Source organism: Bombina bombina, chromosome 5 (assembly GCF_027579735.1).
Source record: "Bombina bombina isolate aBomBom1 chromosome 5, aBomBom1.pri, whole genome shotgun sequence".
Taxonomy (NCBI): domain Eukaryota; kingdom Metazoa; phylum Chordata; class Amphibia; order Anura; family Bombinatoridae; genus Bombina; species Bombina bombina.
In genome coordinates this window covers 283,801,554-283,829,446 of record NC_069503.1, presented here as the reverse complement: position 1 = coordinate 283,829,446, position 27,893 = coordinate 283,801,554, and the positions used below count along the sequence as shown (strand labels likewise).

General features: G+C 40.5%; 1 protein-coding gene across 1 annotated transcript in view; it reads right to left on the bottom strand.

Annotated features, from left to right (window-relative positions):
• LOC128660264 (pituitary tumor-transforming gene 1 protein-interacting protein) overlaps window positions 1–27,893 on the bottom strand; it is a 336,493-nt gene that overhangs the window by 150,264 nt on the left and 158,336 nt on the right. The window contains exon 5 of the mRNA XM_053714024.1: window positions 21,639–21,707. Within this exon, the coding sequence (XP_053569999.1) occupies window positions 21,639–21,707 (69 nt within the window). The remainder of the gene's footprint in view (window positions 1–21,638; window positions 21,708–27,893) is intronic.

Sequence of the window (27,893 nt, the reverse complement as noted above, 5' to 3'; positions counted from 1 at the left end):
GTTACAGCCTATACCAACACGATCCATACCGCCATCTGAGAGCAGTAGTTATGGATTTTGTATAACAAAAATGTTTCACAAAACTCAGAACTAAACTGTTACAAACACCCATAAACTACCTATAACCCCTAAATTGCCACCCTCCCACATTGCAAATACTATTTAAAACTTATTAACCCCTAATCTGCCACCCACCCACATTGCGACTATTCAATAAATTTATAAACCCCTAAACCGACGCTCCTCGACACTATAATAAAGTTATTAACCCCTAAACCTCCAGCCTCCCACATCGTGGCCACTAAATAAACCTATTAACCCCTAAACCTCCAGTCTCCCACATCGCCACCACTAAATAAACCTATTAACCCCTAAACCGCCGGCCGCCCACATTGCAAAACACTAAATTAAACTATTAACCCTTAAACCTAACACCCCCTAACTTAAAAACAGAATTTATGTTTACCTGATAAATTACTTTCTCCAACGGTGTGTCCGGTCCACGGCGTCATCCTTACTTGTGGGATATTCTCCTCCCCAACAGGAAATGGCAAAGAGCCCAGCAAAGCTGGTCACATGATCCCTCCTAGGCTCCGCCTTCCCCAGTCATTCGACCGACGTAAAGGAGGAATATTTGCATAGGAGAAATCATATGATACCGTGGTGACTGTAGTTAAAGAAAATAAATTATCAGACCTGATTAAAAAACCAGGGCGGGCCGTGGACCGGACACACCGTTGGAGAAAGTAATTTATCAGGTAAACATAAATTCTGTTTTCTCCAACATAGGTGTGTCCGGTCCACGGCGTCATCCTTACTTGTGGGAACCAATACCAAAGCTTTAGGACACGGATGAAGGGAGGGAGCAAACCAGGTCACCTAGATGGAAGGCACCACGGCTTGCAAAACCTTTCTCCCAAAAATAGCCTCAGAAGAAGCAAAAGTATCAAATTTGTAAAATTTAGTAAAAGTGTGCAGTGAAGACCAAGTCGCTGCCTTACATATCTGATCAACAGAAGCCTCGTTCTTGAAGGCCCATGTGGAAGCCACAGCCCTAGTAGAATGAGCTGTGATTCTTTCAGGAGACTGCCATCCGGCAGTCTCGTAAGCCAATCTGATGATGCTTTTAATCCAAAAAGAGAGAGAGAGGCAGAAGTTGCTTTTTGACCTCTCCGTTTACCAGAATAAACAACAAACAAAGAAGATGTTTGTCTAAAATCCTTTGTAGCATCTAAATAGAATTTTAGAGCACGAACTACATCCAAATTGTGCAACAAACGTTCCTTCTTTGAAACTGGATTCGGACACAAAGAAGGCACGACTATCTCCTGGTTAATGTTTTTGTTAGAAACAACTTTCGGAAGAAAACCAGGTTTAGTACGTAAAACCACCTTATCTGCATGGAACACCAGATAAGGAGGAGAACACTGCAGAGCAGATAATTCTGAAACTCTTCTAGCAGAAGAAATTGCAACCAAAAACAAAACTTTCCAAAATAACTTAATATCAACGGAAAGTAAGGGTTCAAACGGAACCCCCTGAAGAACTGAAAGAACATGCAGATAATCCTTTCTCCAAACCTTCTTGAAGAAAGGATAGAATCTTAGGAATTTTTACCTTGTCCCAAGGGAATCCTTTAGATTCACACCAACAGATATATTTTTTCCATATTTTGTGGTAGATTGTTCTCGTTACAGGCTTTCTGGCCTGAACAAGAGTATCAATGACAGAATCTGAGAACCCTCGCTTTGATAAGATCAAGCGTTCAATCTCCAAGCAGTCAGTTGGAGTGAGACCAGATTCGGATGTTCGAACGGACCTTGAACAAGAAGGTCTCGTCTCAAAGGTAGCTTCCATGGTGGAGCCGATGACATATTCACCAGGTCTGCATACCAAGTCCTGCGTGGCCACGCAGGAGCTATCAAGATCACCGATGCCCTCTCCTGATTGATCCTGGATACTAGCCTGGGGATGAGAGGAAACGGCGGGAATACATAAGCTAGTTTGAAGGTCCAAGGTGCTACTAGTGCATCTACTAGAGTCGCCTTGGGATCCCTGGATCTGGACCCGTAGCAAGGAACCTTGAAGTTCTGACGAGAGGCCATCAGATCCATGTCTGGAATGCCCCACAATTGAATAATTTGGGCAAAGATTTCCGGATGGAGTTCCCACTCCCCCGGATGAAATGTCTGACGACTCAGAAACTCCGCTTCCCAATTTTCCACTCCTGGGATGTGGATTGCCGACGAGTGGCAGGAGTGAGTCTCCGCCCATTGAATGATTTTGGTCACTTCTTCCATCGCCAGGGAACTCCTTGTTCCCCCCTGATGGTTGATGTACGCAACAGTCGTCATGTTGTCTGATTGAAACCGTATGAACTTGGCCTTTGCTAGCTGAGGCCAAGCCTTGAGAGCATTGAATATCGCTCTCAGTTCCAGAATATTTATCGGGAGAAGAGATTCTTCCCGAGACCAAAGACCCTGAGCATTCAGGGGTCCCCAGACCGCGCCCCAGCCCACCAGACTGGCGTCGGTCGTGACAATGACCCACTCTGGTCTGCGGAAGCTCATCCCCTGTGACAGGTTGTCCAGGGACAGCCACCAACGGAGTGAATCTCTGGTCCTCTGATCTACTTGTATCGTCGGAGACAAGTCTGTATAGTCCCCATTCCACTGACTGAGCATGCACAGTTGTAATGGTCTTAGATGAATTCGCGCAAAAGGAACTATGTCCATTGCCGCTACCATCAAACCTATTACTTCCATGCACTGCGCTATGGAAGGAAGAGGAACAGAATGAAGTATTTGACAAGAGTTTAGAAGTTTTGATTTTCTGGCCTCTGTCAGAAAAATCCTCATTTCTAAGGAGTCTATTATTGTTCCCAAGAAGGGAACCCTTGTTGACGGAGATAGCGAACTTTTTTCTACGTTCACTTTCCACCCATGAGATGTGAGAAAGGCCAGGACAATGTCCGTGTGAGCCTTTGCTTGTGGAAGGGACGACGCTTGAATCAGAATGTCGTCCAAGTAAGGTACTACTGCAATGCCCCTTGGTCTTAGCACCGCTAGAAGGGACCCTAGTACCTTTGTGAAAATTCTTGGAGCAGTGGCTAATCCGAACGGAAGTGCCACAAACTGGTAATGCTTGTCCAGGAATGCGAACCTTAGGAACCGATGATGTTCCTTGTGGATAGGAATATGTAGATACGCATCCTTTAAATCCACCGTGGTCATGAATTGACCTTCCTGGATGGAAGGAAGAATTGTTCGAATGGTTTCCATTTTGAACGATGGAACCTTGAGAAACTTGTTTAGGATCTTGAGATCTAAGATTGGTCTGAATGTTCCCTCTTTTTTGGGAACTACGAACAGATTGGAGTAGAACCCCATCCCTTGTTCTCCTAATGGAACAGGATGAATCACTCCCATTTTTAACAGGTCTTCTACACAATGTAAGAATGCCTGTTTTTTTATGAGGTCTGAAGACAATTGAGACCTGTGGAACCTCCCCCTTGGGGGAAGCCCCTTGAATTCCAGAAGATAACCTTGGGAGACTATTTCTAGTGCCCAAGGATCCAGAACATCTCTTGCCCAAGCCTGAGCGAAGAGAGAGAGTCTGCCCCCCACCAGATCCGGTCCCGGATCGGGGGCCAACATCTCATGCTGACTTGGTAGCAGTGGCAGGTTTCTTGGCCTGCTTTCCTTTGTTCCAGCCTTGCATTGGCCTCCAGGCTGGCTTGGCTTGAGAAGTATTACCCTCTTGCTTAGAGGACGTAGCACTTGGGGCTGGTCCGTTTCTGCGAAAGGGACGAAAATTAGGTTTATTTTTGGCTTTGAAAGACCTATCCTGAGGAAGGACGTGGCCCTTGCCCCCAGTGATATCAGAGATAATCTCTTTCAAGTCAGGGCCAAACAGCGTTTTCCCCTTGAAAGGAATGTTAAGCAATTTGTTCTTGGAAGACGCATCCGCTGACCAAGATTTTAGCCAAAGCGCTCTGCGCGCCACAATAGCAAAACCAGAATTTTTCGCCGCTAACCTAGCCAATTGCAAAGTGGCGTCTAGGGTGAAAGAATTAGCCAATTTGAGAGCATGAATTCTGTCCATAATCTCCTCATAAGAAGAAGAATTATTATTGAGCGCCTTTTCTAGTTCATCGAACCAGAAACACGCTGCTGTAGTGACAGGAACAATGCATGAAATTGGTTGTAGAAGGTAACCTTGCTGAACAAACATCTTTTTAAGCAAACCCTCTAATTTTTTATCCATAGGATCTTTGAAAGCACAACTATCTTCTATGGGTATAGTGGTGCGTTTGTTTAGAGTAGAAACCGCCCCCTCGACCTTGGGGACTGTCTGCCATAAGTCCTTTCTGGGGTCGACCATAGGAAACAATTTCTTAAATATGGGGGGAGGGACGAAAGGTATACCGGGCCTTTCCCATTCTTTATTTACAATGTCCGCCACCCGCTTGGGTATAGGAAAAGCTTCGGGGGGCCCCGGGACCTCTAGGAACTTGTCCATTTTACATAATTTCTCTGGAATGACCAAATTCTCACAATCATCCAGAGTAGACAACACCTCCTTAAGCAGAGCGCGGAGATGTTCCAATTTAAATTTAAATGTAATCACATCAGGTTCAGCTTGTTGAGAAATTTTCCCTGAATCTGAAATTTCTCCCTCAGACAAAACCTCCCTGGCCCCCTCAGACTGGTGTAGGGGCACTTCAGAACCAATATCATCAGCGTCCTCATGCTCTTCAGTATTTTCTAAAACAGAGCAGTCGCGCTTTCGCTGATAAGTGGGCATTTTGGCTAAAATGTTTTTGATAGAATTATCCATTACAGCCGTTAATTGTTGCATAGTAAGGAGTATTGGCGCACTAGATGTACTAGGGGCCTCCTGTGTGGGCAAGACTGGTGTAGACGAAGGAGGGGATGATGCAGTACCATGCTTACTCCCCTCACTTGAGGAATCATCTTGGGCATCATTTTCTCTAAATTTTGTGTCACATAAATCACATCTATTTAAATGAGAAGGAACCTTGGCTTCCCCACATACAGAACACAGTCTATCTGGTAGTTCAGACATGTTAAACAGGCATAAACTTGATAACAAAGTACAAAAAACGTTTTAAAATAAAACCGTTACTGTCACTTTAAATTTTAAACTGAACACACTTTATTACTGCATATGTGAAAAAGTATGAAGGAATTGTTCAAAATTCACCAAAATTTCACCACAGTGTCTTAAAGCCTTAAAAGTATTGCACACCAAATTTGGAAGCTTTAACCCTTAAAATAACGGAACCGGAGCCGTTTTTATATTTAACCCCTTTACAGTCCCTGGTATCTGCTTTGCTGAGACCCAACCAAGCCCAAAGGGGAATACGATACCAAATGACGCCTTCAGAAAGTCTTTTCTATGTATCAGAGCTCCTCACACATGCATCTGCATGTCATGCTTCCCAAAAACAAGTGCGCAATAGAGGCGCGAAAATGAGACTCTGCCTATGATTAGGGAAAGCCCCTAGAGAATAAGGTGTCCAATACAGTGCCTGCCGGTTATTTTACATAGTTCCCAAGATTAAAATAATTCCTCAAGGCTATGGAGTATAAAATATGCTTATATATAAATCATTTTAGCCCAGAAAATGTCTACAGTCTTAAAAGCCCTTGTGAAGCCCTTTTTTCTCTTCATGTAATAAAAATGGCTTACCGGATCCCATAGGGAAAATGACAGCTTCCAGCATTACATCGTCTTGTTAGAAATGTGTCATACCTCAAGCAGCAAAAGTCTGCTCCCTGTTTCCCCCAACTGAAGTTAATTCCTCTCAACAGTCCAGTGTGGAAACAGCCATCGATTTTAGTAACGGTTGCTAAAATCATTTTCTTCTTACAAACAGAAATCTTCATCTCTTTTCTGTTTCAGAGTAAATAGTACATACCAGCACTATTTTAAAATAACAAACTCTTGATTGAATAATAAAAACTACAGTTAAACACTAAAAAACTCGAAGCCATCTCCGTGGAGATGTTGCCTGTACAACGGCAAAGAGAATGACTGGGGAAGGCGGAGCTTAGGAGGGATCATGTGACCAGCTTTGCTGGGCTCTTTGCCATTTCCTGTTGGGGAGGAGAATATCCCACAAGTAAGGATGACGCCGTGGACCGGACACACCTATGTTGGAGAAATTAAAATTACAATATAAATGTATTTAAATAAATAAAAACTTACCATTGAAATAAAAATAAATGTAACAAACTATAACTAACCTAACATAACTATTCTAATAAAAAAAAGAAACTACCAATTAAAAATCCTAAATTACAAATGTAAAAAAAACCTAATCCTACGAAAAAATTTAAAAAATCTAACATTACAAAAAAATAAACACTAAAATTACGAAAAATAAAAAAACACTAAGATCACAAAAAAATAAACGAAATTATCAAAAATAAAAACAATTACACCTAATCTAATAGCCTTATAAAAATAAAAAGCCCCCCCAAAATAAGAACACTCCCTAGCCTACAATAAACTACCAATAGCCCTTAAAAGGGCCTTTTGTAGGGCATTGCCCTAAGTTAAACAGCTCATTTACCTGGAAAAAAAATACAAAGTCCCCCCAACAGTAAACCCACCCCACATAACCAACCCCACCAAAATAAAAAACCTAACTCGAAAACATCCTAAACTACCCATTGCCCCTAAAGGGGCATTTGTATGAGCATTGCACTTAAAAGGGCATTCAGATCTTTTACAATTGTCCAAAGCCCTAATCTAAAAAAAAAAAAAAATAACACTAACCCCATAAAATCTACTCACGGTTCCTGAAGTCCAGACATCCATCTTCATCCAGACAGCAACACCTTCATTCATCTTGGGGACGTCTTCAATCTTCATCCCGGTGGCGCGGAGTGTCCTTTCCATACGGTCACAGCCATACACTGAAATTGAATGCAAGGTAGCCGTTTCAAGATGGCATACCTTGCATTCTTATTGGCTGATTTGATTTCAGTAGCTCTCATCCTATTGGCTGTTTTGAACAGCTAATAGGATTTCAGAAGCTCTCATCCTATTGGCTGATTTAAATTTGAAAAATCAAATCAGCCAATAGGAATGCAAGGCACGCCATTTTAAAACAGCTACCTTGCATTCAACTTCAGTGTAGTGTACGGCGGTGACTGTATGAAGAGGATGCTCCGCGCAGGATGTCTTTCAGGATAGCTCCGCTCTGCGCCGTCGGGATGAAGATAGAAGACGTCCCCGAGATGGTTAAAGGTGTCGTCGCCTGAGTGAAGACTTCTCGCCGCCTGGATGAAGATGGATGTCCAGACTTCAGGAACCATGAGTAGATTTTATGGGGTTAGTGTAAGGTTTTTTTTGTGTTATTTTTTTCCCGATTAGTGCTTTGGGCAATTGTGAAAGAGCTGAATGCCCTTTTAAGGGCATTAAAAGAGCTGAATGCCCTTTTAAGGACAATGCCCATACAAATAGGGGCAATTGGTAGTTTAGGATTTTTTAGAGTTATGTTTTTTTATTTGGGGGGGGGGACTTTATATTTTTTTTTTTTTTACAGGTAAAAGAGCTGTTTAACTTGGGGAAATGCCCTACAAAAGGCCCTTTTAAGGGCTATAGGTAATTTATTGTAGGCTAGGGGGTGTTTTTATTTTGGGGGGCTTTTTTATTTTGATAGGGCTATTAGATTAGGTGTAATTGTTTTTATTTTCGATAATTTCATTTATTATTTTTTGTAATTTAGTGTTTATTATTTTTTGTGATTTAGAATTTTTAATTTTTTTTCGTAGTGTTAGGTTTTTTTTTTGTTTTTTTTTTTTAAATAAGTTTTTTATTGAGGTTATTGACAAAACAACATCAAATAAACATGTTACATAAACATTCAGAAACATTCTTTCAAACCATGACAATATTTTGGAATTCAAAACTATTCTGTGGTCACATATAGGTAAAAACTGTTCATGAGAAAACCCAAAGTAATCTCTCTATATTTATATGTAACAGGTAAAACTGAAACCTCGTTTTCTGCTTTATAGTATTTTCCTCTCTTAATAAAATAAGCCACCTTTGGGCTCCTGTCTTCTAAAATGATGTCTAGAGGAAATAGGATGGTAAGACTAGTCTCTTTTGGATATATGTCTAATTAGAATAATTTTTTAACTGAGTTAAAGAAGATAGTTAGGGTGCGAAACAATAAGGGTTATTATGGAGGTGCTATTGAGAAAGAACTATGAAGAAGATGCGGCATAGGAAAGATAAGCCGCGTAGGTAGCTCTCCTGTAAAAGGAGGTTCTTTATGGTGGTGGGGGGGGAGGAGGTGGTAATGATAGTGAGATGAAGGGAATAAATAACTGACGGACTTAGAGGTTTGTTGCGAATAAAAAGGAGGGTAGGCGAACACATATAATAGACAACAGGTGCTGAATGTATTGAGTAGACTGGCTTCAGTATTGCAGGGTAGTACATACATGTATGCATTCATAAAAACATAGAAACTACTGGATTCATATCAAAATTACAATTCACATCGAGTGCCACGCAGGACCAGCCCGCATAGGCACACATGCGAAATGCATAAATAAAAGGCTACATGTAATGATATGTAAGTTCTAATGAGGGGCAAAAGTTTGAAGCCATCTGAGAGGATTGAGGTATTTAATGGGGAGCACTAGTATTTCTCATCTAATGGTTTGGACTTCTTTACCTCAGTATCGATTAGCTATATAGGGTGTGCGAAGGAGTATAAATGTACATAGATGTATTAAATCTATAGGCGGGCAGCTGGATCCTGGCTGACAGCCCTTGTATAAAACCAAGGTATATATAAACAAGGCATGGTAAATATAATTGTCTAACCCTTTAGAAACAAGTACTCCCCTAAAACTCTTTTAACCCCTCAAGCAAGAATGTTGTAAAAATTGTAGCAGTTGTAACATAAATATAGCAAACAAGGGCATCAACCTTGGTAAAGGTACAAATATGACAGGAGTATTTATCATATTGAACTAAAGTTATACCAAGGACTGTGTTCACAAAAACCAACATATTTTAAGCGGGTCATTTATGGTGTAATGAGTGAGAAGGCCCTAAATTGTAGGATAGAAGCAGGTCCAGCCTGCCTAGGGAGCATGTTGGAGGCTTTAGGGCAAAGTTATGTCGCAATATATATTAAGGGCCACAGCAACAGATAAATGCACATATTAAATACTTAGATACGAGGTTACACATATCGGTGTATAGATTTTGATGGTGAGCAAAAATCTGGGGCTAATTGTAAGGACTTTTGCACATAGCTGATGGTGAAAATTAATATGTCCCTTCTGACTATTTGGTCTACTATCTATATATATGTGGTCAATCCCGTCTGTGAGGATAAAAATGAGAAGGTTCAGGTATCTCGGCCGCGGACACCCAAGCCTTAGGAGCATTTAGGATGGTTGGGATCAGCATATCAGACTATATATTAATTCAAACACCATAACATATATGTAGGATGTTCATAAGAGAGACATGTAAGTGAGACTATCCCTGAGAGTCCAAACCATGATGACAGGAGTGGACAAATAGAGAAAGAGTCTACCTCAGGGCATGGGCCCTATGCCCTGCAGTATTAGTCATAGAAATCTAATATACAATTGAGCATACACTGAGTGACATAACTTTTTAAAGCCAGTATAGCACAGGGAGTAGTTCTACATTATGCTGATGCTAAAATATGTTGTTTTGAGTACTGGAGAACTGAAGACCCTACTAGTGTCTATATTTGTACAATTATGCCCAGATACTGTAGAGGTATGCTAAAAGGACAAACGCATGAACTTGTCATAAGAGCTCTGCAATTGTGTATACAGTATAAACAACTTGGCTAAAGCCCTATCGTGAAATAGAACTCCCTGTAAACTAATAAATAGCTAGAGAGATGATAAACTAGCCCCATTCAAACATAAACAGAAATACATATAGATAGCATTACATTCAGTTTCTATTAATGACCCAGTGAGAATAGAAAGACATAACAGGGATCAAACAAATTTTCCAGGGAACAACTTATATTGATCTGTAAGTATAGTATATATATGAGCACGACAAACAGTCCCATTAGACAGTGAGAGGGTAAATGTTCAGACTCAAAGTGGTCGTCATATGCTATAGTTCAGACGTTACTAGAGGATTCCTAGGAAGCTCCAAATTAGCCTATGCCTCTTCTGAAAGCACCTGGAACATACTGCACTTGTTGTGTGAGGCTCGATAATAAACACCAGTCTGCTGTGGCCACTCTGTGATAAAAGTCCCAACTCATATGCAATTCACACATACCGGAATCATCCAGCACCGTGACCATCGTGTTGTGTAGTCCGTGTCTCCCTAAAGGGTTCCGAGATATCAGCCGACATTCAGAGGCCCCACACAGTACCTGTGCCCATAACCATCCTTCTCTGTGTCGTCGCGTGTTGGTCAGCAGGGCTTCTCCAAAGCCTTCATATAGCTCAGCTCTAGTTTGCCACTTGCTAAACATACCTCTACAGGCCACAACAGAAGATACATGATATCGTGCCAGGAGGTCACGATCCGCTGGAACCGATGTGCCACAGGCAACACTCACAGTGCCCAGAGGTGAAAAGTGTTCAGCTATAGACAACCCGCCTCCATCTTCTGGTTCACTCGAATGAGCTACTGCTATCACACTCTCCGCTTCAAGAGTGTCCTGTGGTTGGTACCGAGTAGGTGAGGAACGCCGGGGCCCCAAAGCATCCTCCCTCTTGGGTATCTCAATAACAGCGGGAGTGCGATCAAAACAAGCATTGGGCGTTGTTTCTGACTGCCGTGGTGCAGACACGTTAAAGCTTGCAAGCACCTCGTGACAGCCATTTAAAAAACAGTGGATCTCTTCCATAATGCGCTCCGCGGTGTCCATGGTGAAGTTTGGTAGCAATCGTCAGGTGTAGGAGTAACTCAGTTGCTGTTAATTAGCCCTGTAGATACTGTGTAGGCCATAAGATGGCGGCTTCCCAAGCCGCTTGCTAACAGTTTACTCCCAATATTTGTGAAGTTTCAATAAAGCAGTGCTATTCGTTTTGGGAATAGGTGCTGAGGTCATTCATGCCAGTAAATTCTCATTATTGGTCCGATTTTGAAGCTTGTAGGTTCACCAAATTCTTGAATTATATTTGAAGTGTCCGGAGCTCCTGAAATGTGCGACCTAGCAGCTTCACAGTTGGCTCCGCCCCCCCAGGTTTTTTTAAATTTGTAATTTAAATTTTTTAATGGGTAGTTTTTTATTTTATTAGAATAATAATATTAGGTTAATTTATAGTTTAAACTTAGTTTTTTTTTATTTCACAGGTAAGTTTTTATTTTTTTAAGATAGTTATATTGTAATTTAAAGTTAGGGGGGTGTTAGGTTTATGGGTTAATAGTTTAATTTAGTGTTTTGCGATGTGGGGGGGCGGCGGTTTAGGGGTTAATAGGTTTATTTAGGTGTCAGCGATGTCAAGGAACGGCAGATTAGGGGTTAATACATTTATTTGGTGATGTCGGGGAGAGGAGGATTAGGGGTTAATAGCTTTTATTAGTGGCGGCAATGTTGGGGAGCGGCAGATTAGGGGTTAATAACTTTATTTAGTGACAGTGATGTCGGGGAGAGGAGGATTAGGGGTTAATAGCTTTTATTAGTGGCGGCGATGTTGGGGAGCAGAGGATTAGGGGTTAATAACTTTATTTAAGTGTGGCCGATGTTAGGGTGTTTAAACCTAACTTTCTTTTCCCCATAGACATCAGTGGGGTTGCGTTACGGCGATCACCATTCCGCACTTCAGGTGTCAATTTTTTTTCTCACTTTCTCCCCATTGAGGTCTATGGGGGAAAGCATGCACAAGCACATAAACTCAGCCCTTGGATTTTGTGCGGTATGGAGCTTAACGCACCATATCGCACAGCACAAGGTGGCTTTTCAGTAACTCGTGATGGCAGCGCTATGGAGAGTAAAATAACGCAATTTTTTTTGCTTTATTTTTGTACCCTGTTTAGCGTAAAACCCGTAATCTAGGTGTATGTTTGTTTATTGACCTGGTCTCGATTTAATTGATAGACAAATCAGAACTAAAAGGATTCCGATATTATATGTATTATCCCTTTCAAATTATATAATTCAAAGTGTTATTAAATTGCACACATCACTCCTACAAAGTTGGTAACCACTTTTTTTCCTAAGATATGGAGAGTCCACAATTTCATTCAATTACTAGTGGGAATATCACTCCTGGCCAGCAGGAGGAGGCAAAGAGCACCACAGCAAAGCTGTTAAGTATCACTCCCCTACCCTTAATCCCCAGTCATTCTCTTTGCCTCTGTCAATGGAGGAGGTGAAGTTTGGTGTCTGAAGAAATTAATTCCTTTTTCGGGTACTTTTCCCTGCAAGCAAGGATTTGGGTTTAGCTGAGTCCACGTCAATGTCTTCAGTAGAGTAGTGGTGGCTTTTAAGCAGTTAGGAAGTTGTGAGGTAGTCCTTGCTTTGTTTCCTAACACATTGCTGCCCATGGTACAGAAAGCCAGAGCTGGTAACTCTGTTTTTTCTTTTTCTACAGGTCTCTGTAAAGAGATTGTATCCTTTCATGCCTTGTGAGCTGTCTTCCTGCCGGACAGCTAGACTGCAGGTATGTGCTTTTGTCTTCTAGGTCTTGGAGACTTGCACTTCAGAAGAATATTTCATATGCAGTTTTAAAATCCTTTAAACAGGATTCTCTTTGGCAGTGGGCAGGCACATTATGTATGTTAAGACTAGGGGTTAATCTTCCCGTTATTAGTAAGTTTGGCCTCTTTGGGCAAATTTTGTTGAAATACTTTATTAGTATGTGTGTGGGGCTTATGTTTTATACAGGGATTTATGTATAAACTTAAAATTTGGCAGTTGGTTTTGCTTGCTTAGTTAGAACAGGCTAACTGACAGATTGCTTGAGCCTTTGTTTAAATTTAGCTCCGGTGTTGTAGGCAGAGGGAAACACACGCCTTTTACTTGCTGCATAGTTTCCTCTCTCTGCCGGTCATGTGACTTCTCTCTGCTGTCGGATATTCACGGAGCGGAGTCATTGAATTTCAGTCTCTTCAGGGTTGATCCACTATACGATCGTTTTAGAGACTTCTGGCAGTCAAATTCTGTATAAGTGTTACAGTACGGCACCTCAGCCTGCATACTTTATGCATAACGTTAAGTGGCTGTGGTATTAAAAATTCATAAAGTGACAGCGTATTTAAAAAAATTCTACAATTTGGGGAAATTTTTATTTAGTATTATGGACATGGAAGACTCTGTGTCTTAGTTTTGACAAATGCTTGTTATGCCTAGAGGCACAAATTGTTTTGCTTATGCAATTATGTGCTGCATGCTTAGCTAGAACACTTCAATTTAAAGATAAATTGTTGCCCGCTGAGCCCAATGTCTCTCAGGATGATGCTGTTCAGGCAATGCCACAGCTTTCTCCTCAAATGTCCCAAGCCTCTATGGTGTCACATACAGTGCCCTGCAGTTCCTCTCAGCCTCCTGAAGGAGTTTATTTGCCAGCAGATTTTGCTGCAAGGGTATCTTCTGCGGTATCTGCGGCATTATCTGCTTTTCCTATGCTGGGAAAACGCAAGAGGAAAATTAGACATTCAGATAGTAAGGTTTCGGTTCAACCTACTGCTACGCAGGTTGCCCTCCCTTATAAGTCTGATGAGGAGGATATGTCAGTAGCCTCTGAGGGTGAAATCTCAGATTCGGACAGTATTATTCCTTCATCTGATACTGAAGAAGTAAACTTCAGATTTAAGCTTGAACACTTTTGTGTACTGTTAAAGGAGGCATTGGCTACTTTGGACGACTTCTGTCGTCGTCAACCCTAAGCAGTCTAGTAAACTTAATAAATACTATGAAGATTTTCCTGTCCCAGACCATGTGACAGAGATTATTTCACAGGAATGAGAGACGCCAGGGATTCCTTTCTCCCCGTCTCCCGTATTTAAAAAGATGTTTCCTGTTGCCGACTCCATTAACCCCTTAAAGGGACAGTCTACCATAGAATTGTTATTGTTTTAAAAGATAGATAATACCTTTATTACCCAGTTTTGCATAACCAACACAGTTATATTAATATACTTTTTACCTCTGTGATTACCTTGCATCTAGAAACATTCTTCCAGCCCCCTGATCACATGACTGTGACTGTTTATTATCTATTGTCTTAAATGTAGCATTGTGTTGTACTAAATCTTAAATAACCCCCTGTGCCTGAACACAGTGTTATCTATATGGCCCACGTGTACTTTCTGTCTCTTTGTGTTGAAAAGAGATTTAAAAAGCATGTGATAAGAGGCAGCCCTCAAGGGCTTAGAAATTAGCATATGAGCCTACCTATGTTTAGTTTAAACTAAGAATACCAAGAGAAAAAAGCACATTCGATGATAAAAGTAAATTGGAAAGTTGATTAAAATTAAAAGTCCTATCTGAATAATGAAAGTTTAATTTATACTAGACTCTCCCTTTAAGGACCGGGCACTTCAGACAAACTTCCCCAAAAGACCAGAGCATTTTTAGCATTTTTGCCATCACTACAATTAAACATAAATATAGCCTTTATATATATATATATATATATATATATATATATATATATATATATATATATATATATATATATATATATATATATATATATACATATACACACACAGTATTTATATTTACCTATCAAAACTATATATATTTTTTAGTAGACAACCCAAAGTATTGATCTAGGCCCATTTTGGTATATTTCATGCCACCATTTCACCGCCAAATGTGATATAGAAATAGCAGACATTTATGGCTTTGTCATTGGTTTTTGGTAATTAGAAGGCCGCTAAATGCAGCTGCACACCACACTTGTATTATGCCCAGCAGTGAAGGGGTTAATTAGGTAGCTTGTAGGGTTAATGTTAGCTTTAGTGTAGAGATCAGCCTCCCACCTAACACATCCCTCCCTGACCCCTCTCAAACAGCTCTCTTCCCTCCCCCACCCCTCAATTGTCATCTGTATATTAAGTACTGGCAGAAAGTCTGCCAGAACTAAAATAAAAGGCCGTTTATATATATATATATATATATATATATATAAATATATATATATATATTAGGGATGCACCGAAATGAAAATTCTAGACCGAAACCGAAACCGAAAATGCAGGATGCCCTTGGCCGAAAACCGAAACCGAAAATGACTTTTTCCACCAAATTATTTTAAAAGTTTTTTTCTATAATGTTATTATTAATATAAGACTTTTTATTATATATATATATAATATATATATATATATATAATATATATATATATATATATATAATATATATATATTATATATATATATATATATAATATATAATATATATATATAATATATATATATATATATATATATATACACACACACACAGTATATATATATATATATATATTATACACATACTTTTGAACATTTTGACACAATCCTAAATCAGCAGGCAGCATGGGGTTAAGAATTAAGACATGGGACTGAGGCACACAGAGGAATGCAGGAGATGGTATTACAAGTGTACTGCTTGTGGATTGTAGCCCAAACAATTACAGTTCTGTCAGTGTGCAAACGGCTCCTACATGTTTATATTCACTCTTATCTGGCAAACAGCTCGTTATGCAGTTCTAAGGAGGAGGAGGGGACAGCTGCTTGTAATGACACCACGCTGCAGCCCGCTCTGTTTACACAGAAGTCTCCTAATCTTGCCGTGTCAGGTGAAATTTATGACACTTGCCTGCAGAGCCATATAGTTACTTGTAACGGATCGTCCTGTCAGTGAATGTGTGAAAGGCTCATACATATATTTACCCTTATCTGGCTCCCTGTCTAATCGTGACTTTATTTGAAAAAGCAGCTCATCCTGCAGGACTCAATGAGCTGCTTTTTCAAATAAAATCACAGTTAGACAGGGAGCCAGATACGGGTAAATATACGTATTAGCCTTTCACACACTCACTGACCGGAGGATCCACAAGTAACTATACGGCTCTACAGGCAAGTATCATAAAAGTCACCTGACACGGCAAGTTCCTTCTCATGCCGCTCTGCTCTGCTTCAAGACAGGGAGTGAACAGCCCAGCCCACAGTGCCGCACCCCCTCTAACCGCGAGGCATTCTGGGGCATGTAGTTCATTTGAATATGGCCTGGAAATAACCCAGCCACACGGGGCTAAATTTAGGATCAGCTTGCAACTGGTTATAGCGGTCGGTGAGGCACGGGGGAGGACACTTTGGGGGATAAATATCTGTCTGCCAGGGGATGATTTCGTGGGGCATAAGGGTTAATTTACTTTTACATAGAAGATGCAATTTTCGGCCGATTTTCCCCTCTTTCGGCCGAAATGGGATAGGCCCATTTTCGGCCGAAAATTTCGGTGGCCGAAATTTCGGTGCATCCCTAATATATATATATATATATATATATATATATATTTATTTCATTTTATAAAATATTTTTTGCAGTGTAGGATCACCTTTTCCCCCCAACAGCTCTCTAACCCTCCCCCTCTACCTATTTGCAGTCATCTTTGCCTCAATTTATGCTTTTTTTTTTAAAAAACATTTTTTTCTGTAGTGTAGCTATCCCCCCTCATTATCCTTCCCCTCCCAGATCCCTTTCCCACAATGGATCCCACATAGAATCCCCTTTATTTCCCTTCCTCCATCCTACCTCCTTCTCCCTCACTTCCCAGCTTTTCCCGCCCTCCTCCTCCAGCGATGGGCCGCCCACCCGCCTCCCTCCTTACGCTCCCACCCACCAACTATGAGCACCACCGATGTAGAGAGGGCCACAGATGGCCCCCTCTGCTTCGGTAACTCTGCAAATCTATTTCTGCAGTGCCCCACTTGTTTTTTGAGCGAGATCACTGCAGAGAGAAGCCCAGGACAGGGTACATCACTGGTCCTTAAGGACATAACGACCAGCGTCTTACAGGGTACGACGATGGTCGTTAAGGGGTTAAAGATTCTAGGTGCACGGTGCCTAAAGTAGAAGGGGCTATTTCTACTCTGGCTAAGAGAACTACCATCCCTATAGAGGATAGCTGCTCCTTTAAGGATCCCACGGACAAAAAGCTGGAAGCTTATTTGAAGAATATGTATGTTCATCAAGATCTTCAATTGCAACCTGCAGTTTGTATTGCCACAGTAGCAAGTGTGGCATCTTATTGGTGCAACGCCTTGTCAATCAATTTTAGTAGATACTCCGTTGGAGGAGATACAAGATAGGATTAAGGCTCTTAAACTAGCCAATTCCTTTATTTCTGATGCTAACATGCAAGTTATTAGACTGGGAGCCAAGATGTCTGGCTTCACTGTCCTAGCCCGCAGGACATTGTGGCTAAAATCTTGGTCAGCTGATGTTACCTCTAAGTTCAAGCTTCTGGTGCTTCCTTACAAAGGTAAGACCTTGTTCGGACCTGGTCTGGCAGAAATAATTTCTGATATTACGGGTGGAAAAGGGTCTTTTCTACCACAGACAAGAAGAACAGACTCAAAGAATGTCAAAGTAATTTTCATTCCTTTCGTAACTTCAAAAGGTCAAACTTCTTCCTCTCTCTCTTCCAAGCAGGAGCAGTCCAAGGGGCCTAATTATCATAGTGCGAGCGGACATGATCCGATATTGCGGATCATGTCCGCTGCACATCGATAAATACCGACAGCATACTGCCCCTGCAGATTCGCTAGCAGGGGGTGTCAATCAACCCGATCGTATTTGATCTGGTTGATTTCTGGTGGTCTGTCCGCTGCCTCAGAGCAGGCAGACAGGTTATGGAGCAGCGGTCTTTAGACCGCTGCTTAATAACTCCTGTTTCTGGGGAGCCTGAAGGCTCGCCGAAAACACAGGGCATCAAGCTCCATACGAAGCTTGATAAATATGCCCCCAAGTCTTCTTGGAAGCCCAATCAGTCTTGAAATAAAGGGAAGGAATCAAAGAAACCCTCAGCTGAAGGGTCGGCCCCCGGTCCGGGATCGGATCAAGTGGGGGCAGACTTTCCCTGTTTTGCCAAGCGTGGAGATGAGATGTCCCATATCCTTGGGCTGTGGACATAGTATCTCAGGGTTACAAAATAGTATTCAAAACTTTCCCTCCCAGGGGCAGATTCCACCTCTCAAGATTATCTGCAGACCAGGTAAAAAGAGAGGCGTTCTTGAACTGTGTTCAAGACCTTTCCTCCCTGGGAGTGATTGTTCCAGTTCCAGTAAGGGAGCAGGGTCTACGATTCCATTCAAATCTGTTTGTGGTGCCAAAAAAAGAGGGAACTTTTCGACCCATTTTAGACCTTAAGTGCCTCAACAAGTTTCTCAGGGTACAGTCCTTCAAAATGGAAACCATTTGTTCAATTCTTCCTTTGGTCCAAGAGGGTCAGTACATGACGACTATAGACCTGTAGGATGCGTTTCTTCATGTTCCCATCCACAGGGATCATCACAAATTCCTGAGATTTGCCTTTCTAGACAAACACTTTCAGTTTGTGGCTCTTCCGTTTGGCCTTGCCATAGCTCCCAGAATTTTCTCAAAGGTTCTGGGGGCTCTCTTGGCAGTGATCAGGTGAATTGCAGTGGCGCCCTGAAGTCGTCCAAAGTAGCCAATATCTCCTTTAACAGTACACAAAAGTGTTCAAGATTAAATCTGAAGTTTACTTCTTCAGTATCAGATGAAGGAATAATACTGTCTGAATCTGAGATTTCACATTCTTGCAGAGACCTTCCTGTGTGATTGTGACCACGGACGCCAGCCTGCTAGGCTGGTGAACAGTCTGGGACTCAAGGGCGAAGGGACTATGGACTCAGGAAGAGTCTGATCTCCCCATAAACAGCTTGGATTTACAATGCTCTGATGGCTTGGCGTCAATTGTCCTTAGCCCGGTTTATCAGGTTTTAGTCGGACAACATCACCTCAGTGGCTTACATCAACCACCAGGGAGGAACTCAAAGTTCCTTAGCCATGAAGGAGGTGGCACGGATTATTCAGTGGGCGGAAGCTCACAATTGCTGTCTATCTGCCATCCACATTCCTGGTGTGGACAACTGGGAAGCAGATTTGCTGAGCAGACAGACATTTCATCCCAGGGAGTGGGCTCTCCATCCGGAGGTGTTCTCCAGGTTAACCCTCAAATGGGGGGTGCGGGAGTTGAATCTGATGGCGTCTCGGCAGAACGCCAAACTTCCAAGGTACGGTTAAAGGTCCAGAGATCCTCAGGCCGCTCTGATAGATGCTCTGGCGGTTCCTTGGAATTTCGGTCTAGCATACCTGTTTCCTCCGTTTGTGCTCCTTCCACGAGTTATTGTTCGTATCAAACAGGAGAGAGCATTGGTTATTCTAATAGCTCCTGCATGGCCTCGCAGGATCTGGTATGCAGACTTAGTGAAGATATCATCTCGCCACCTTGGAGGTTGCCTCTGAGGAAGGACCTTCTAACTCAAGGTCCATTCATCCATCCAAATATCGTTTCTCTGAAGCCGTTTGGAGATTGAACGCTTAGTTCTGTCTAAGCGTGGATTTTCTGAATCGGTCATTGAGACCCTGATCCAGGCTTGCAAGCCTGTTACTCGAAAAATTTGAGTAAGGTCAGGATTCCTAGAATTTTGTCTTTTCTCCAGGAAGGTCTGGAGAAGGTCTGGTTGTCAGTCAGTTCTCTGAAAGGTCAGATTTTTGCAATATCTATTTTGTTACAAAAGTGTCTGGGGGATGCGCCAGATGTTCAATCCTTTTGTCAGGCCCTGGTCAGAATCAGGCCTGTGTTTAAACCTGTTGCTCCTCCTTGGAGCCTTAATCTTGTTCTTAAAGTTTTGCAGCAAGCTCTGTTTAAGCCAATGCATTCCATAGATATTAAGTTGCTATCTTTGAAGGTTTTGTTTCTTATTGCTATCTCTTCTGCTCTGAGAGTTTCGGAACTCTCGGCTTTGGTGTGTGATTCGCCTTACCTTATCTTTCATGCGGCTAGGGCAGTTCTTCGTACGAAATTGGGTTTCTTCCTAAAGTGGTTTAATCCGGAAATTGTTGTTCCTTCTCTCTGTCCCAATCCTTCGTCTCATAAAGAACGTCTGTTGCACAACTTGGACGTTGTGCGTGCTCTAAAACTCTACCTACAGGCGACTAAGGATTTTCTTCTGCCCTGTTTGTTGGTTTCTCAGGAAAGCGCAAGGGTCAAAAGGCTACTGCTACTTCTCTTTCCCTCTGGTTGACAAGTATAATTCGTTTTTCATATGAGACTGCTGGACAGCAGCCTCCTGAGAGAATTACAGCTCATTCCACTAGGGCTGTCTCCTCTTCTTGGGCTTTTAAAATGTAAGCTTCTGTGGAACAGATTTGCAAGGCTGCAACTTGGTCCTCACTGCATACTATTTCCACAATCCCTGTTCATTCTGTGTCTTCTAGCTTGGGTATTGGTTCCCACTAGTAATTGAATTATGTTGTGGGCTCTCCATATCTTAGGAAAGAAACCAAAATGAATGCTTAACTGATAAATTTCTTTCTTTCCGGAAATGGAGAGTCCACGATCCCACCCTTTATTTAGACAGTTATTGTTGACTAAACCTTTGTGTTATTCCTTTTCCATTTCCCTTCTGTCGAATGACTGGGGATTATGGGTAGAGGAGTGACACTTAACAGCTTTGCTGTGGTGCTCTTTGCCTCCTATTGCTGGCCTGGAGTGATACTCCCACTAGTAATTGAATGACGTCGTGGACTCTCCTTATCCGGAAAGAAAGAAATTTATCAGGTAAGCATACATTTTGTTTTTTCATATATTGAATTAAATTGACAGAATTACATAGAGTTTCAATAATATTTATTGCGTCATAATACACTTTGTGTGTACACTCCTGAAATAGGTAGGGATAATATTCATAACAATGACATTACACAGGAGCATGAGCAAATCTGCATGCTATGCGCTGACTTTGGTATATAGAGTAAATTACAAGCTGTTTTTGTTTTTTTTTGTTAGTCAACCTTCTGAGAATCTGTTAAACAAAAACAATATGTACCTTTGCTGAACAATATTGAATTTAAAAAGGGAGTTTGATATTTCAATAGTAAGAGGTAAACTAATCCATTGTTGATAAAAGTAAAATAGTTTTGGTCCACACACAGTTAAAGTACCACTCAGCAGTTGTAGAACATCTCGTGCAGACCGTCTCACCTGATGCGTCTGCTCAGGACCAGCAGTTCCCAAGCTGTACCTTAACTTCGTCTTTATCTCATTTTTTTAGGGTTAAACACAGACTTGCAGCGTCCATAGTGCTAAAACTACATTATCTAACAAATTACAGCACATAGTTCTCTTTTCACTAGAATATCCCTTTAATTCCTGAGATACTATACACATATAAATCCCGTGATGTAGACATTCTGCACTTTAACCTCTTAATAATGGTTTCATTTCAATGTACTTTAGTAGAGTCACTATTCAAATACTATTGAACTTCACTGTAGATTATAATTTGGGGGAAATAGATAGTTTATTTGTTGTGGTACCATAGTAGTTAAGCTTCACACTAAGATATTTGTAGGTGACTGGGTTTCCTTGGTAACAAAGAAAGAAACTAACCTCTGAAGTGCATCTTGCTTTCTTTTTTCACGTTCTCTGATCAAAGTCTCCTCTTCTGCTTCTAGTCTTCTGTCAAGGAAATGATAAAGTAATTATATCCAATTACATCCAATAAACAAATACTATAAGAGCTGAGAGATTTTAACAAGAAAAACAGCCATGCATACATTTTAAAGCAAAAATAAAGGCGGTCACGTGAGCGTAACTTTATATCAGACAAATGTAGCTAACTTTATATCAGACAAATGTAGCTAACTTTATATCAGACAAATGTAGCTAACTTTATATCAGACAAATGTAGCTAACTTTATATCAGACAAATGTAGCCCTTTGAAAGGTGTAGAGTGTTTTAGAAATGTAACAAAAAACTGATTAATTCTGAATACTAAATATAGCGATTTCATAGTTCCCAGTAAAATGGTTACAATGGATCTCATAACATTTTATTACATTAAAACAACAGATAATATTTTGCTGATTTGTTATAAACAAAACGCTAAGACCTAAATAATGGCTGACGAGTTTTAAAGGGACAGTAAAGTTAAAATTAAACTTTTGTCTTTTAGATACAGCATGTCATTTTGAGCAAGTTTGCAATTTATTTCTGTTATCAAATGAGCTTTTTTCCCATGACATGCTTTCTGAAGAGCAAACTCAGGAGCGTGCATGTGTCTATATCACTCTATGGCAGCAAGAGAACAAAGCAAATTTGATAATAGAAGTACATTGGAAAGTTCTATAAAATGGCATGTTCTATCTAAACCATGTAAGTCTCATTATGATGTCACTCTCCGTTTAACTTAGATGTTAAAGGGATTGTAACCAATTGTTACTATGCTTTAAAGGTCTGTGCTTACGTTACTCTGAGTGAAAGCAGCATTCTCCACCCTTGAGAGACACCATTCCATTGCAAGCTTCTACCCACTGCCACCAGCCCAGAATCTGAGGCAGCTGACTGTTTTACCTATTGCCACTGCTGCAGGAGCACATTTTATAGATTATAAGATAAGTAGTATACACTTCCATTATTTATTTTGTCCCCTTTTATTGTAATGTAAGTCTGGTCTTGTTTTGAAAATTGAAAGAGCACATGGCAGGTTTCAAAAGCTTAATCTTTCTATATATCTGTTCCTAATTTAAAGTTGGTTATCTTATCATTTCTGCTGACACCAGACAATGAAGATGTTAACACGACAGCAGCAAGCCCTGCATTCTCCATATGCAAGTTTGGACTGGCTATTAAAAAGCATGGACCTTCTATTAATAAAATAAAATGTTACATTTATTATTCCTTTAAATAATAGAACAATGCTATCAAGTTAGATTCAGTTCCCTAAGGACTAAATGTTCATTAAATAGGCTATGAATATATTGCTGATTTTCAGGGTAAGGGCTCACTGAGGAAGGATAAATGAATGAACGGATAATAAAACTGTATACAAGTATTATATGTTATCTGAGAGATTCATCACATTTCAGAGGTCATTATGATACACCAGTTTCTTCATATTCAACAATACTTTGCGGTTATTATTTATACATAAACTACTAGGGGCCCGGGATATGAAATGAGAGTCGGTAACAGAGGTCAAACAGCTTTTCTAAATATAAGACTTTTCCGCAAGGCCATACTGGCCATAACCTCAGGCAATGTTTTAAATTATTGTTAGCTTCATATGTAAAGTGGTTTAGACAGAAAATAAGTGATCTAGCAAAATGTTCTGATATGTTGACAAACTGGAAGAAAAGTTTTTTTTATACAGAAAGAGACTGGGAAACCATCAACTGTAGGAGACACATAAAATAGACACAAATAGTCCCCAGTATTGATATGAAAACTAGTTGTCTGATTACTATATTTTTGTTTATAGCTGACCTTTTAATGGTTTTAAGCTAAATTTTAATTTTATTGACTTAAAGTGACATTAAACACTAAGATCCAGATTACAAGTGGAGCGCAAAATATCGCTTTCGCAAGGGCGATATTTGCTCTACACTTTGTAATACCAGCGCACGCAAATTTGCACTGGTATTACAAGTTAGGTACAATGGTAACGCCACCTCATGAAAGCAAGTCCTCATAGGCTCCAATGGGAGCCTCGACCTAGCACAGCGAAGGGGGTAAGTCGCGCAGCAAATTAAAATATATATGTGTATATATATATATATATATATATATATGTGTGTGTTTATTTGCGTATATACACATTAACACACAAATATATATGTATATAAGCATATACATATATATTTACAGGCAACACACAGGTCCCCATAGACCGCAATGTAAAGGCACTTACAGTGCTGTGTTTTTTTTTTCTAACACCCTACAGCTGCCAAATCTAACCCTTTGTGCAGTTATTTTTTATAATAAAAAAAAAAGTAAAAAAACTTTTTTTTTTACTTTGGGGCCAATTGAGGCACTTTTTGAAAATTAAACAGAGAAATGATCTCTGGTTAGTTTTCGGAGCACTAATTGCTACTGCAAACTCGTGATGGCATTAACCAGCCACTTGTAAAAAATTAGCACTCCACTTGCAATCTAGCCCTAAGTAAATGCTAGCTAGAATGATGCATTCAAAGTTAAGATTAGTCTGAGAATAACATGTAGATGTCATTTTTAACATTTCATTAGATGTTTAAATATTGACAATATAACTAAAAAATTGTAGTGTCTATAAAACAATGGAAGCTGCCATGTTGTAACTTAGGTTGTTACCTTATATGCTGTGGCCAATTAGGGACAGTTATAAATAGGTCACTAGAGTGTGCAGCCAATGGCTGTGTAGAATATAACAGTGTTCTGCACTTCCATTTCTAACAGCAACTGAAAAGCTCACAATTTCAGAATGGAATTAAAGGAAAAGGGGACTAAATAAATATCAAAAGTATATTGCAGAGTTTTTATATAAATACGATTTATCATTTTATTTTACCATCTCAAAGTTTTTAATGTCCCTTTAAGACAGGAATGTGTGGCTGTGAATGCTTTTCTGTATAGTTTTTTGGTTATTTTATTTACATTATATAAGTTGCAACTTTTTATAGAATAGCTTCAGCCATTACTCTTATGGCCATCTCCAGATTGATTTTTTTTTTAAATAAATAAAATACAAATCTGATTAAGTGTGCTGGGGTAGCTAACTGAGTAAAGGAACAGGAAAGTGGAAAAATAAACTAAACTACTCTGTCTTTTAGAGCATTTTATTTTTGGCCTATTGCCTTCACAGAACTATGTTTTTAACCCCTGCAAAGCCAGAGGTGTCAGAATTATGTTTCAGACGCGTAATGGATAAATACCATTGTTTAGTTCCAATTTTAAATATAAATATAATCTTTAAATACTCAAACCCCCACGGGTCAATGCTGCTTAATTAATAGATGATGCTTTCAAATCAGAAATGCATGTTAGCCAATTATTTGCGGACAAGTAAAATGTCCAAAAACGATTTAAAATATTGAGTTTCAGTCAAGTTTGAATATACAACATAACTGGTTAAATGCTACTAATCTATAAAGTGCAAACAATAAAATGAATGTACAGGTCGTGGTATAAAAAAGAAGGAATGGAAACGATTGTGACAAATAAAGTTGAAATCGATCTATGTAGAACATATTAATATATCTAACACACCCCTCTGCCCCCTCCCATCCTGCACAATAAATACCCTATTTTTTTGTCAGAATGTTATGTTCATAATTCAGATGGGTATCTTATTTATTTACAAAGAGGGCAGTGTAAGTGGTCTAGAAAGGGAAGATAAATAAGAAGCAGCTTTATTATGGAAGGAGGGTTCATCCATGATCTATATTAGTATTGATAAGTGAGCAATCCTAAATTAAAGGGAATTTTGTTCCCCTTTAATGTATTCCAAATAATCCATTTTACTTGCTGGAGTGTGTTAAATTGTTTACAAATCGCTCCTTTTCCATTATCTCAGCATTTGAAATAGATGATTTTGCCTGTGGTATCCCTACCTATACTAAAAATGTAGCTATAAAAACGGCTATCTTTACATAGCCAGCAGAAGAAATTGCACTCCCAGTATGGGTTAATAAAGATAAGAAATAAAATGTTAAATTTTCAATTGTTCTCTCTAAGGGCCTGATGATAAAATATTCTCCTGTTTGCAGAGAAATTGTAGTGCAGACTTCACCGGGACTGATGTCACTGAATGCTCAAAACAAAAACAGAATTTATGTTTACCTGATAAATTTCTTTCTCCTACGGTGTATCCGGTCCACGGCTTCATCCTTACTTGTGGGATATTCTCAATCCCTACAGGAAGTGGCAAAGAGAGCACACAGCAAAGCTGTCCATATAGCTCCCGTCAGGCTCCGCCCCCCCAGTCATTCGACCGACGGTTAGGAGAAAAAGGAGAACCATAGGGTGCAGTGGTGACTGTAGTTTATAAAAATAAATTAAAACCTGACTAAAATGCCAGGGTGGGCCGTGGACCGGATACACCGTAGGAGAAAGAAATTTATCAGGTAAACATAAATTCTGTTTTCTCCTACATTGGTGTATCCGGTCCACGGCTTCATCCTTACTTGTGGGAACCAATACCAAAGCTTTAGGACACGGATGAAGGGAGGGAACAAGTCAGGTAACCTAAACGGAAGGCACCACTGCTTGCAAAACCTTTCTCCCAAAAATAGCCTCCGAAGAAGCAAAAGTATCGAATTTGTAAAATTTGGCAAATGTATGCAGTGAAGACCAAGTCGCTGCCTTACAGATCTGTTCAACAGAAGCCTCATTCTTGAAAGCCCAAGTGGAAGCCACAGCTCTAGTAGAGTGAGCTGTAATTCGTTCAGGAGGCTGCCTTCCAGCAGTCTCATAAGCCAACCGGATGATGCTTTTCAGCCAGAAAGACAGAGAGGTCGCAGTCGCCTTTTGACCTCTCCTCTTACCAGAATAGACAAACAAGGACGAAGTTTGTCTGAAATCTTTAGTTGCTTTTAGGTAAAACTTCAAAGCACGACCCACATCGAGATTGTGTAACAGACGTTCCTTGTTAGAAGCTGGGTTAGGACACAGAGAAGGAACAACTATTTCCTGGTTAATATTCTTATTGGAAACCACTTTTGGAAGAAAACCAGGTTTGGTACGTAAAACGACCTTATCTGTATGAAACACCAGATAGGGTGAATTACACTGCAAAGCAGACAATTCAGAAACTCTTCTAGCGGAAGAGATAGCAACCAAAAACAAAACTTTCCAAGATAGTAACTTAATATGGAATGTAGAGGTTCAAACGGAACCCCCTGAAGAACTGAAAGAACTAGATTTAGACTCCATGGAGGAGCCACAGGTCTGTAGACAGGCTTGATTCTGACTAAAGCCTGCACAAACTCCTGAACATCTGGCACTGCTGCCAGACGTTTGTGTAACAAAACAGACAGAGCTGATATCTGTCCTTTTAAGGAACTAGCTGACAAACCTTTCTCCAATCCTTCTTGGAGAAAAGCTAAAATCCTTGGAATCCTAATCTTACTCCATGAGTAACCCTTGGATTCGCACCAACAAAGATATTTCTGCCATATCTTATGGTAAATTTTCCTAGTGACAGGCTTTCTAGCCTGAATCAGGGTATCTATAACTGAATCCAAAAACCCACGCTTAGCTAGAATCAAGCGTTCAATCTCCAAGCAGTCAGTTGCAGAGAGACTAGGTTTGGATGTACGAATGGACCTTGAATTAGAAGGTCCTGCCTCAAAGGTAGCTTCCATGGTGGAACCGATGACATATTCACCAGGTCTGCATACCAGGTCCTGCGTGGCCACGCAGGAGCTATCAGCATCTACCAGTGTCGCCTTGGGATCCCTGGACCTGGACCCGTAACATGGAACTTTTGAGTTCTGACGTGACGCCATCAGATCCAGATCCGGAATGCCCCATAGTTGAGTTAACTGGGCAAAAACCTCCGGGTGAAGTTCCCACTCCCCCGGATGGAAAGTCTGACGACTCAGATAATCCGCTTCCCAGTTGTCCACTCCTGGGATGTGAATTGCTGATAGATGGCAGGAGCGATCCTCTGCCCATTTGATGATCTTGGATACCTCTCTCATCGCCAGGGAACTCTTCGTTCCCCCCTGATGATTGATGTACGCTACAGTCGTCATGTTGTCCGACTGAAATCTGATGAATCTGGCCTCCGCTAGTTGAGGCCATGCCTGGAGCGCATTGAATATCGCTCTCAATTCCAATATGTTTATCGGGAGAAGAGATTCTTCCCGAGACCATAGACCCTGAGC